Below are 13,933 nucleotides of genomic sequence, written 5' to 3'. Positions count from 1 at the left end.
GGCCCTGAAAAACTAATTTTATATTTGTGGAAGGTCAAATTTTTCCATTAATATGATCAAGAATTACAAGTTTAACAATAATTTTTTTTTTTTTAAGTTTGTTTATGATATTTCAGCTTCTACCTTAATCCTATGCGTATGTCCCAATCTTTATTTCGCTCTCTGTAAAATTTATTAAAAGTAAATTATAATCTGCATTTTACTTTCTGGTTGGCTGCCTGTGAGAATTCTTCAATGTGATTGGCTGCTTAGCCAGCTTGATGACAACATCACTGTTGCTGGGCGCTGGTGATTCACTTAATTTACCCCCAGATTCAAACTAAGGTTGGGAAAGCCGAAATTGACGCCACAGAGATCGCTAGATCTTTGTGGGCGGCTACCTTCGAGGTCAACAGCGATCACTGTTGCTTCGCCACTGACCGCAAATTCCGGGTCATTGTCTCCTTCGCTTCGAGTTAATGTGTTTCTCTTTATTTCTCGCTCTCTCTCTCTCTCAGACTGACATGCTTTCTGAAATAAAAGTAATAGGTTTTATTTAGGTGTCAACCTTGACTCAATGGTAGTACTCCCTCATCTGAGTCAGGAGGTTGTGGGTTCTTGCTCCACTCCAGAGACTTGAGTACATAATCTCGGCTGACATTGGGGGAGTGCTCCACTGACATTAAACCAAGGCCCCAACTGCCCTCTCAAGTGGATGTAAAAGATTCCATGGCAGTATTCGAAGAGGAGCTAGGGAGTTCTCTTGAATATAAATGTAAGTTCTTGATTTTTTCTTTCCTTAAATGCTTAGTTGATGGGAAAAGTGTGACAAACAGGAAGTGCATGTGCTGGACTTTTAATATACACACTATCTATCCTAGAATTTCTTACATTTTAACAGTGACGTGGGGGGCGATTTTCCCAGCCCCAAGAAGGTGGGTCAGTTGGCAAAATGGCAAAAACTGAGTGCGGGTTCGGAACCCGCCTCCAAACAATTTTGCCGGTTTTTGATGGGTGCGATTCGGTTCTGCCTGCAGCCATCCAGAGAGGTAGTTAAGACCCTGAAATAGTAGTTAAGGGCCTCTACAATCCTATTTTGACAGGCCTTCGTTATTTTTCCACATTTTCAGCGTGTTCCACAACCCTCCTAAAGCATGCCAGCTAAACCTGGTGGGTTGACATGTGGGTGGCCTTCTCACAGCTGCAGCTCCACCATTAATACTGAGCTTTCATCAGGGATTAGTTGCAGGTGGCAGAACTTTGGTTCAAAAGGTCTTTCAGCACTTTTAGCAGGTCTACCGAAGTTGGAGGTGCTGCAGCTTCTATCTCTCAACTGTGGGACCTCTTTGGAAGACCCTCTCCCTGCTTGGACTGAGCGCTTCCCCAATGGAGGTATCTGCCAGCAGCAGGGGAACCATTTATTTCCTTTCACCATGGAGCTCAGATTCGGATGAGGAGCAGCCACAGCAGCAGCAGAACCAGGCAGCTCAGCACCAACAGCAGCAGGAGCCCCAACCTCCTGCTCACCCACCTGATGCTGCACAGGGCAGAAGGCGCCAGGGCATCGAAGCACATCGCCGTAGGAGATAACCCCAACACAGGGTTTCGAGGCAGAGGATGAGCTACCTCAACATGACTGAGCAGCAGTGCCAAAGGAGGCTGAGACTTTCGCAAGAGGTTGTCCGGGACATCTGTGCACTGCTGTACCAACACCTGGAGCCCAGAGGAGCGGGTGGACACCCCTTACCAGTGGCTGTCAGTCACCACTGCAATCAACTTTTTTGCCTCAAGCTCCTTCCAGGGATCATCAGCAGACATCAGCAGCATCTCCCAGTTGGCCGCCCACAGTTGCATCATCCAGGTTACCGATGCCCTTTTCGCAAAGGTGCACAATTACATCCACTTCTCAAGGGGTCAAGCAAGTATCACCGCGCGTTCAGTCAGCTTTGCAAATATGGCAGGCTTGCCAATGGTGCAGGGCATCATAGACTGCACACGTGGCCCTTAGGGCACCCCATCACAACCCAGCTATCTTTGTCAACCGCAAGGGATTCCACTCCCTCAATGTACAGCTGGTGTGTAACCACAAGAAGGAGATTTTGCATGTTTGTGCCAAGTTCTGTGGTAGTTGCCATGACTCTTTCATCCTGCGGAACTCTAGTGTTCCTCCGCTCTTCAATCCGCCAAACCAACTTAATGGATGGCTCCTTGGTGACAAGGGCTACCCCCTGAAGAAGTGGCTAATGGCGCCGATAAGGAGGCCAGCTAACGAGGCTGAAGAACGCTACAATGCCAGCCATACTTCGACCAGGTCCATCATCGAGCAAACCACTGGCTTGTTGAAGATGCGATTCCGATGCCTTGACAGATCAGGTAGAGACCTGCAGTATTCAGCAGCCAGGGTCTCCAGAATGGTCGTGGTCTGCTGTGCACTGTACAACATGGCACAGCGTCGTGGCTTGCAGCTTCCTGATGAGCAAGTGGCTCAGTTCATAGCCTCTATGGAGGAGGATGAGGTGCAGGAGCAGGACCAGCAGCAGTGGCAGCACCTGAGCACATGGCTGCCCGTAATGCAAGGGATGCACTTATCCTGGCCAGGTTTGCATAGGTTGCCCATGTTGGCACATGTCCGTGGCTCCATCTTAAGACATGATAGACAATGGACATTATTCTCTGGCCACCAACCTGACCACACAAGTGTCGTGGAGCCCGCAATGTGGAGCTGCTTAAGGCAAAATAACAGATGCCATCAAATAATTATTTTACTTTCCAACAGGGATGGCATTTCATCAATACATATAAACATTCACCCAAGTGGCTACCCCTGTGACTAATGGTGCTTTATTTTTCTCTTACGCGCTCTCCTACGTGGTGCTTCCCCTGTGCTTTCAGCAGAAGTGGAGGTCCCGTGCTCACTTTGTTGCTGCTCCTGCTTCAACACCTTTGGTGGGCGTCCTCTGGGTTTACGAGCCTGTGAGGGCTCACCAAACGTCTGCTCCTCCTGCGGCAGTGTAGGGGCTGAGACGTGCATCTCAGTTGGGTGCGGACTCTGACGGAGGGCTACGCAGTGGTATGGAAGTGTGAGCGCTTGGAGAGGAGTCCCCACTTCCTTGTTGTCTGCCACCAACTTCCCTCTCATGGGTCAGGTCCACCTCAGCGCTTGCAAGTGGCTTGAGAGCACCTTGCTGCACATCAGGGGGGACATGGGGACCCATATCTGCACTGGCAGTCCTACTCAAAAGGACTTCCATGAAGCTCTGGTCTCTCTGTTCAATAGCTGCCCATCGCTCCTCCAGAGATGTCAGTCTATTCTGAACAATCACCATGTTTTCCTCACTCCGGCGACTTATTGCCTCCATGGCCGTATCCAGCCTTTCCATGGAGGTTGCCATCCTTTCCGTGGTGCTGCGTATATGCGCTATTGCCTCCCCAACGGCACTACTCAGGTTAGAGTTGGACTCCTCCATCCTCTCCACACTCGCAGTGACCCTGGAGACAAGACCTGTCAGATACTCCTGCACCGCTCTATTTCTGGATGGACCCAGAGGTGCAGGATCCACATGCAGTGGAGCAGAGCTAGGAGAGTCATGCGTCCTCCGCCGAGGACTCTCCACTGCTGTCCCTGTCTCCACCACCTGCTGATGCTCACCTGTGAGATGTGATACACCAGGTGACAACACTAATCTATGTCCCGAAGGTCCCACCGAGATGTGCATATCTGCGCTGCTGCTGGGTGTGCTTAATTCTGCTGATGCTGCGTCCTCAGAGGTTGCAGGTTCCCCTGCGAGTCTTTCTGCTCAGCCTCTTCCTCCTGGACAGTTTGGGGGGGGTGGGGGCTCTGTGGATGGCCCTGTGGGGGAGTAAAGCCATGGGTTAGACATTTGACAGAAGTGTGGCATGCAGATGCAATAGTGCAGATGCACAAGTGGCATTCTAATCATGTACACCAGCAGCCATTTCAGTCACTCAAGCAGTGTAAATGAGAGAGAGATAAAACTATTCTGTCACCAGCTTGCTCTGCCTTGCCCGTCTGTCTGTCTGTCCCCCACTTCCACCTCCACCTCTGCACCGGCGATGTCCAGGGCCGCCTCTTCAGCCCAGGTGAGGTGGGCTAGTGAAGGTGGACCTCCTCCTGTCTTTGCCTTTTCTCGTTTATTATGGGCTCTCTTTTCCTGTAGTGAGGGAGACAAATGGAGTTGGAGTGAGAATGATGGAGTGAGTGTAGAGAGTCCAGAGCATAGATGCTTAGAAGGAGACAAAGATGGAATGAGGTTCCATGTCCAAGGGCCCTCCCTGTGCATTGTTAGTTGTTGTCATTGCATAACATTGAAAGGGAGTGTGAGGGCAGCATAGTCGAATAGTCAAGTGATTGGGTTTATAGAGTGAGAGGAATGGTGAAGGGTGCAAGGGTTGTAAGGGTAAAGTGGGATGTGGGGGATGAGGTTGACAATGCAGAGTGTTGGTGATGAGAGGAGAAGGGGAGCAGAAGGAGGGTCAAGCTGAAGGTATACTCACTTTGCTTGCTCTTGCAAGGTCATTGAACCTTTTATGGCACTCCATCCAGGTTCTGGTGCACAACGATCTGGAGGTGATCTCCCATGCCAACTGCACCCAGACAGCCTTGCTTTCTTTGGGAGGTCTCTTCCTCCCAGATGAGGGGGAAGAGCACCTCCCTGCTGGCTCTCACCCCCTCAACCAACATTCCCAGCGCATCATCCGAGAACTTCATGGAGGCCCTTGCCTTGGAATTGGCCATTGTAGTTTCTGAAAAAATGTTGCAGGTGGTACAGCATCGACCAAGATCCAGTGGAATGAGCCAAAGCAGCAAGCAGCCCGGAAATGAGGCTGGATAAGTGATGTCAGCAGAGGCGAGTTTCAGTCCCAAAACACTAATTGGCCCAGGGGAAGCCACACCTCTGAAATCAACTGGCCAATTAGTGAAAATCGCAATTTTTTCCCACCTCTCAGTGGAGGCGAGTATGGAACCCACCCAAACTGAAACTCGCCTCCATTGGAAAAATCGCCCCCTACATTTCAAAAGTAGAAAAAGCAGAAAGGCAGAGTATTTACTCAATGGTGAAAGATTGGGGAATGCAGATGCTCAAAAGGACCTGGATATCCTTGTACATGAGTCACTGAAAGTGAATGTGCAGGTGCAGCAAGCCATTAGGAAGGCAAATGGTATGCTGGCCTTCATTACAAGAGGATTTGAGTACAGGAGTAAAGAAGTCTTACTCCAATTATATAGATCCTTGGTGAGACCAAACCTGGAGTACTGTGACAATTTTGGTCTCCTTACCTAAGAAAGGATATACTTGCCATAGAGGGAGTGCAACAAAGGTTCACAAGATTGTTTCCTGGGATGGCGGGACTGTCGTATGAGAAGAGATTAAGTAAACTAGGACTATATTCTCTTGAATTCAGAAGAATGAGAGGGGATCTCATTGAAGCATACAAAATTATTATAGTGCTTGATAGGGTGGATGCTGGGAGAATGTTTCCCTTGGCTGGAGAGTCTAGGACCAGGGGCCACAGCCTCAAGATAAAGGGTAGGCCATTCAGGACTGAGCTAAGAAGAAATTTCTTCACACAGAGGGTGGTGAATCTTTGGAATTCTCTACCCCAGAGGGCTGTGGAGGCTCAGTCATTGGATATATTCAAAACAGAAGTCAATAGATTTCTGACTAGTAAGGGCATCAAGGGATATGGCGATAGGGCCGGTGAATGGAGTTGAGGCAGAAGATCAGCCATGATCTCATTGAATGGCGGAGCAGGCTCGAAGGGCAGAATGGCCTACTCCTGCTCCTATTTCTTATGTTCTTAAGTACTTCATTGGCTGTAAAGTGCTTTGGCACGTCCTGAGGTTGTGAAAGGTGCTAGATAAATCCAAGTTTTTTTTATGGCTATGAAACATAAAAATGCTAATAGAAATAATATAAAATACTGATCATTATTTCACCTTTGTGATAATGTAATTTTAACACTAAAATTAACAGATGCTTAATATTTAAGGATTTAATACAGTAGTGTAGTGGTGATGTTACTTGATGAGTAATCCAGATGCCTGGACTAACAATCCAGAGAATGAGAGTTCAAATCCCAGCATGAAGCTATCGGATTATCATAAAGACCAAACTGGTTCACCGCTGTCCTTTAGGGAAGGAAACCTACCATCTTACCTATATATAACTCCAGTCCTACGTCAATGTAGTTGACTCCTAAGCACCCTCTTAAGTGGCCTAGCAAGCCACTCAGTTCCACCATCACTTTCTCAGAGCAACTAGGGATAGGCAATAAATGTTAGCCTTGTCAGTGACACCCACATCCCGAGAATGAATTAAAAGAAAAGGATATTTACCTTGGCTAAAAATGGCTGTTGACCTGAGTTTGTAGGATTGAATTGCACAGTATCCATACAGGACAAATCATTTTCTGTTAGACATGGGATCATTGACATGGCACCTGTATAACATGCCTGTGATGTAATTAAATCCATTGATGGGTTTACCGCACTACAATCCTGAATTTCTGAACGTTGCTGTACACAATCCAGGTAGTCTTCCAAGCCACTAACTGTGGTGTAATTCTGTGTATGAAAGCCACCTACTGGCATATCTGTTTGGATGAAGTTAGAAGGCTGGGTTGGGACAGAAGCTGCCTGCTGGTACAACAAGAAGTCTTGCTGACAAGCTGAAGGAGTAGCATTAAGCTCAGATTTGTATTGGAACCCTGATGCTGTGCTGTCTAAGCCAGAGAAACCAAACTGCTTCTCCTGACCGTTGGCAAGTCTTTCATTGCCAGAGTTCCAGTTTGTGAACAGTCCATTGACTTTCATGTGTTTCATTTTCTGGCATAGCTGCTGCTGTACTTGTTGCTGATGATGTTGCATCGGTGGTTGCTGCTGCTGTTGCTGATAATGTTGCATCTGAGATTGCTGCTGTTGTTGCCGATAATGTTGCATCTGAGATTGCTGCTGTTGTTGTTGCTGAAAATGTTGCATTGGAAGTTGCTGCTGCTGATAATGTTGTATTTGAGGTTGTTGCTGTTGCTGATAATGTTGCATAGGAGGTTGCTGCTGCTGGAAGTGTTGCTTTGGAAGTTGTTGCTGCATCATGCAACTTGAACTTGAATTAAGTGGCTTCTGCTGCACGCAGCTTGAATACATGCAGTCTGTCCTCTTTTTCAGTGATTCCTGGACATATGTTAGAATTTCCTCATTCAGTGCAATATTATTTATATCTCCAGTCTCATCCCAATGAACCCTCAGGAATGTCTCATCCTGACATATGAGATCAAAGTCTTCCAGCCCTATATCAAGGTTTTTCATAGTGTTATAAAGCTCACTGCCAATGTTATTTGCCAAAATGTCTACATTTTCTTCAGGAGGAGGGAAAGGCTTTTGCTCCTGAATACAGTTGGTATGCTCCATCTTCCCAATACTGTTATCTTCACTGAATAGAACCTCTTCCCAATCACTAGGAAATAAATCACTTAATTCTGCATCTTTGTTCTCATTAAAAAAGGTATTTTCAAAGTCAAACTTCTGATGTTGTGAAGGGGCAGATACATACACTGATCTATCCTGGCTTAACATGGCACCAAGAAGGGAGTTTGGATCTATTGATTTCTGCCCTCTTGATGCTTCTGCTGCTGCTTTTTCAACATTTCCTTTGATTTTATTAATTGTAGGATCCAATAATCCAAGCATTGAACAATTTCCTTCATATAGCAGTGCCTCCCCAGTTGCAAAATTAAAAGGCAACTGAAGGGTTCGTTTTTGTAAATTCTCTTCCCCTTCTTCTTCTCTAAATAGGAACAAAAATCCACATTTGTTACAAACATCTATGGTGCATCCAAGAATTCAAACATATCTTTTTTTTTAATAAATCGAGCTCTCTAATAGTATTAAGTTTAAAAAAAAGTCAATTTAAATGTCAAAAATATTAGATTACCTATTGGGTTTCAGGGTACCTCAGTTAAAAAATGAACTTAAAATTCCAGATGCAAATAAAAACTTCCATCATCCAAATGGAGCAGAAGAGGGAAAAGAGTCAGTGGGAGGAAATCACGTAAGTGCTTGCCATGGCATCCTCACTTTCAGTAACTTGATTCAATGTATATTTTACCCAATGGGCCTAATCAAAGGCTATCCTCATCTGTAGCATGCATTGAGGCTTATTATTTTCATTTTTGTGAATTCAGTTGTTTGGATTACTTCAAGGGAACTGAAGCTTTAACCTGAATGGGAAGCTTTCAATTTAAAAAAAGATACATCCACCAGCTCCATAACAGAATCCTTCCTGCTAGAATACTACTCAAGAATCAGAGGTCAATTTTTTGCATTGTATTCATCAAATGAAGTATGCAACAAGTCTTCAGCAAAGGAATTCTAGGGAAAACTGCCATTACTTCAGGAGATCTTCAGTGGCCAACTTTACTCTCTTCTCCTTTGAGAAAATAAAGTAATCTAATTGGAGCTAAAGAAATAGCCACCACCCTCAGATGACTCAGTTGAAAGCATTAGGTGAAGAAGAAGTTGCTCTAGCTTCTTCCGGCAACAGGGCTGGCAGGAAAGTTGAGTAGCTCAGTAACACATGGGCTAATGCTACAACTAGAGGATTTGTTATGGTGGTGATCGTAACATAGCCAGCCACATGCTGAGACAAGTCTGATTAGCTGACAACAGGTCCATGAAAAAAAATTCAAGAAATCCCTAAAGGGGCATTTGCTCTTGCATGGAGAGCAAAAGAGTTTAATAGGGGAAAGTGCTTGATCTGTAGCAAAGATGAATCAGAGAGGTGGGTGCTTCAGATACTGTAAACAGTTATACTTGGTAGAGACATAGGCCAGGGTTTAATGCTTCTGCAATTACCAGCCCATAATTTTCCGTCCATTAAAACAAATTGACCAAAATCGTGGTGGTAAAGGCAAAAGAGCTCAACCACGTAACTGACTTACAACCAATGTTGCAGGAGAAAGCAAAAGCTCCGAATGTCTCCAAGATGCCTTCTACTTGGCCCTAGACACAGGTGCAGAACACAGTTGGGAATTCCTTCTCCATTACCCTTTGCCCGTCAAGGCAAACCTCTATGGCCAATATTTAAAAAAAGCACTCCAAGGGTCAATGAGGTCCAAAATGGTATCAATGAAAGTGAAACCAACTTGGGTGGGATTCAGTACTCTAGGGTCTGGGTTTGAATCCATCCTATACTGATGAGATGAACGTCTTACTTGTTTTTAAGTTGCAAAAGTCTTATATGAACTGAGCCTGGGTAGTCTTACCCAGTTTCTTAGGGGCATGTTCTTGAAAACAAAACTGTCTCCAAGTAGTAATCTCACTCAGCTATTGAGGGAAATGAAAAATATAAACCTGTTGCAGTAGGGAATGCTTGGAGGTTAAATTAACTTTTATTCTGTTGCTTGCTGTGTTACACCTAACCTGGAAGTAATTGGTGCTGATTCTGGGTGTCTGGGATGCAAAAATGTTACCAGCACTAGCATTCCTCACCTGATAACAACAAATCATAACCCAAAAGTAAATTTAAAAAAATAATCCATCTGTGAATGCAGAAATGGTTTTAGAATTTAGGAAAGAAAGCTATTGAAATATACTAATCAACTAAAACAGCAAAATACATTTTTCTTAACTTAAGAGAACAGTGAATTATCACCAATGACAGAGAAAAATAATTTAATGGCTTAGAACAAAGATTGTTTTGGGACAGAGGGAGGGAGGGAGGATCAACTGCTCAAGATACATGGCGCAAAGTTATTAAAGTGACAGTGCTCTAGATGATTTCCCTTATAGGATGATAAAAGTTCCTATTGCACGTGGAAGCTAAATGATAAAAAAAAAATCAACATTAGATCAAACTAAAAACAAGTTGCAAGTGCATTTAGATATGTTTCCACCCACCTGAAAAAGATCAGAAAGCTACATTGAAGCCCCATTTAGTAACTTGCTGTGTAATTAAAAGCTCAACATACTGCTGGATTTCAATGTGAATCGCTTTCAGTACTTACGTGAGGGGTCTTTGTGTGGCTATAATATAATCTGGCTTCCCATTCTTGTATCCCAATCTTGCATTTGCTTGCACCCAAGTCCACCCATTTTCTTTGGTCAAAAGCCTGAAAACAGTCATTCCACTTTCTCCTGTCTTCATCACTAAAATGTAGAAACCAGGGGTGGATAAAAGTGTTATTGAATGATCAGCCTTACTAATTTCTGTACTACTTGTGTTTTATTAATTATTTTGGTTACTTCAAGTGCATTCCAGAAACTTGAGGTGGTGAGCGCATCAACTACAAATAAAATCTCTGGATTACTCCCGGTGCCACATGCTAGTGAGTATAGGAATAGGAGGATAGAGCAGATGAATGCATGGCTAAAGAGTTGGTGCAGGAGGGAGGGCTTTAGTTTCCTGGGTCTGCTTCTGGGGAAGGTGGGACCTGTACAAGTCGGACGGGTTGCACCTGAACCGGAACGGGACCAACATCATTGCAGGGAGGTTTGCTAGTACTGTTGGGGGGGGGGGGGGGGGGGGGGGGGAGGGGGGAGGGGGTTTAAACGAACTTGGCAGGGGGAAGGGATACGGAGCGGAGCTATAGTAGGGGGTGATGCACAGCCAAATATAGAGGCAAAAACAAGTCAGCCTGGAAGGCAAAGCAAATATGTAACGGCACAAGGGAGTATGGCAGGGCTGGATGGCATTTATTTTAATGCAAGGAGTCTTGAGAGTAAGGCAGAAGAATTGAAGGTGTTGATGAACACATGGGAGTATGATATTGTTGCTAGCACAGAGACATGGTTGAGGGAGGGGCAGGACTGGCAGCTCAATATTCCGGGGTATAGAATCTTCAGGCGAGGCAGAGGGGGTGGTGTAAAAGAGGAGGGGGTGTCGCAATATTAATCAAGCAGTCAATTACTGCTGTAAGGAGGCATGATATCTTAGCAGGTTCCTCTAATGAGGCCATATGGGTAGAACTTAAAAACAAAAGGGGGCAAGCACTTGGCTGGGAGTGTACTATAGGCCCCCAAACAGTCAAGGGGAGATAGAGGAACAGATATGTAAGCAAATCTCAGAGAAGTGTAGAAATAATAGGGTAATAATAGTAGGGGATTTCAACTTCCCCAATATTAACTGGGATAGTCAGAGTGTGAAAGGCTTAGAGGGTGCGGAATTCTTAAAGTGCATCCAGGAGAGCTTTTTGAGCCATCATGTAGAAAGTCCTACAGGAGAGGGGGCAGTACTGGACCTAATTCTAGGGAATGTAGCCGGGCAAGTGGTAGAAGTGTCAGTAGGAGAGCAGTTTGGTGACAGTGACCATAATTCGGTGAGATTTAAGGTAGTCATAGAAAAGGACAAAGATGGACCGGAAATAAAGGTTCTAAATTGGGGGAAGGCCGATTTTAATATAAGGCAGGATCTGGCCAAAATGGACTGGGATCAGCTACTTGTAGGAAAATCCACATCAGAGCAGTGGGAGTCTTTCAGAAAGGAAAGAGTGTACAACGGCAACATGTTCCCGTAAAGGTCAAGGGTGTGACCAACAAGCCCAGGGAACCCTGGATGTCAGGGGATATACAAGAATGGATTAGGAAAAAAAGGGAGGCTTTTGGCAGATACAAAGGACTAAAAACAGTGGAAGCCCTAGAGGAGTATAGAAAGTGCAGGGGGGTACATAAAAAAGAAATTAGGAGAGCGAAGAAGGGGCATGAAAAAACACTGGTGGGCAAAATGAAGGAAAATCCCAAGGGGGGGAGAAATTGGGTGAGTAGCGCCACCTGTTAGCGCCTAAAGAGGCAATCAGTGGCTGTAGCGCCACTGGCTGCGTCTCCGGCGATATTCAGTCGGGGCGCTAATGGTGGCGTTAGGCATTTGCGCTGCGCCGCCACCGATGACATCATCGGTGTGCGCAGCGCCCCATTCGCGATATTTGGTAGCGAACGCCGCAGTTGCGCCGCTCGCTACCCGCGCCCGGTTCACGGGGCCTTACTGTGCCGGCAGCGGAGCAAGTTAAGGTGGAGGTGCGGGGTGGCCGCTTTTTCGGCGACCGCCTGCCAGCACCTCCGTCCCCGGCCTCCTAACCCCCCCCCCCCCGCGGCATTGCCGGCTGTTTCCCGAGAGCCCGGCACTTCTCCTTGGTGCCGGGCTCATTTGCCGGCACTCGCGATCAGGGATCGCGCTGTTGCAGGCACCTCCCCCTCAACAGTGGGAGGAAGGCCTGCAGTACTGCAGCGTGCCGTGCCGCAGCATGTGGCGCTGCGGCACGTTGCGCTGCGATAATCAGTTTCAGCGCCCTAAGAGGGACGCGGAGCGCCTCGAGCCTCGCCCCGTCTCCCTCGAGGGGCACTGAAACTGAATTTCTGGCGATCGGTATCACTCTGATCGCTGCGCTAAATCCTGCGCTCAGCCGACTTTTGCGCCACTTTGGCGCCCCATCCCAATTTCTAGGCCAAGGTGTTTTATAAGTATATTAAGGGCAAGAGGATAACCAGGGAAAGAGTAGGGCCCATTAGGGACCAAAGTGGCAATCTGTGTATAGAGCCGGAAGATGTAGGTGAGGTTATAAATGAATATTTTGCATCTGTGTTCACTATGGAGAAGGACGATGTAGGCATAAAAATCAGACAGGGGGATTGTGATATACTTGAACAAATTAGTATTGAGAGGGAGGAGGTACTAGCGGTTTTAGCGGGCTTAAAAGTGGATAAATCCCCAGGCCCAGACGTGATGTATCCCAGTCTGCTGTGTGAGGCAAGGGAGGAGATTACAGGGGCTCTGACACAAATTTTCAGAACACCTCTGGCCACAGGGGAGGTGCCAGAGGACTGGAGAACAGCTAACATAGTACCATTATTCAAGAAGCGCAGTTGGGATAAACCAGGGAATTACAGGCCAGTGAACCTAACATTAGTGGTAGGGAAATAATTGGAAAATATTCTGAGGGACAGAATTAGTCTCCACTTGGAGAAGCAAGGATTAATCAAGGATAGTCAGCATGGCTTTGTCAGGGGAAGATCATGTCTAACCAATTTGATTGAATTTTGAGAGGGGGTGACTAGGTGTGTGGATGAGGGTAGTGCAGTTGATGTAGTCTACATGGACTTCAGTAAAGCTTTTGATAAAATCCCGCATGGGAGACTGGTCAAGAAGGTAAGAGCCCATGGGATCCAGGGCAATTTGGCACATTGGATCCAAAATTGGTTTAGTGGCAGGAGGCAGAGGGTGATGGTCGAAGGTTGTTTTTGTGACTGGAAGCCTGTGTCCAGTGGTGTACCGCAGGGATCGGTGCTGGGTCCTTTGCTGTTTGTAGTGTACATTAATGATTAGATATGAATGTAGGAGGTATGATCAGTAAGTTCGCAGATGACACGAAAATTGGTGGAGTGGTAAATAGCGAGGAAGGAAGCCTCAGGCTACAGGACGATAGGTTGGTTAGATAGGCAGAACAGTGGTAAATGGTATTTAACCCTGAAAAGTGTGAGGTGATGCATTTTGGGAGGACTAACAAGGCAAGGGAATACACAATGAATGGTAGGACCCTAGGAAGGACAGAGGATCAGAGGGACCTTGGTGTGCATGTGGATAGATCCCTGAAGGCAGCAGGACAGGTCGGTAAGGTGGTTAAAAAGGCATATGGGATACTTGTCTTCATTAGCCAAGGCATAGAATATAAGAGCAGGGAGGTTATGATGGAGCTGTACAAAACGCTAGTTAGGCCACAGCTGGAATACTGTGTGCAGTTCTGGTCGCCACACTACAGGAAGCATGTGATTACATTGGAGACAGTGCAGAGGAGATTCGCCAGGATGTTACCTGGGCTGGAGCGCTTCAGCTATGAAGAGAGACTGGACAGGCTAGGGTTGTTTTCCTTAGAGCAGAGAAGGCTGAGGGGGGACCTGATTGAGGTGTACAAAATTATGAGGCGCATAGATAGGGTAGATAGAAAG

General features: G+C 46.3%; 1 protein-coding gene across 2 annotated transcripts in view; it reads right to left on the bottom strand.

Moving 5' to 3' along the window:
• LOC147117432 (aryl hydrocarbon receptor-like) overlaps positions 1 to 13,933 on the bottom strand; it is a 239,811-nt gene that overhangs the window by 10,551 nt on the left and 215,327 nt on the right. For both annotated transcript variants that reach the window (XM_085988413.1, XM_085988414.1), the window contains 2 exons: positions 10,003 to 10,144; positions 6,338 to 7,784 (listed from right to left, as the gene is read on the bottom strand). In XM_085988413.1, the coding sequence (XP_085844539.1) occupies positions 6,338 to 7,784; positions 10,003 to 10,144 (1,589 nt within the window). The remainder of the gene's footprint in view (positions 1 to 6,337; positions 7,785 to 10,002; positions 10,145 to 13,933) is intronic.

The sequence above is a fragment of the Somniosus microcephalus genome, chromosome 5 (assembly GCF_052327205.1).
Source record: "Somniosus microcephalus isolate GS21.2 chromosome 5, FLI_Smic_1.0, whole genome shotgun sequence".
Taxonomy (NCBI): domain Eukaryota; kingdom Metazoa; phylum Chordata; class Chondrichthyes; order Squaliformes; family Somniosidae; genus Somniosus; species Somniosus microcephalus.
Note: the sequence above shows the minus strand (reverse complement) of the source record. Positions and strands in the feature narration are given on the sequence as shown.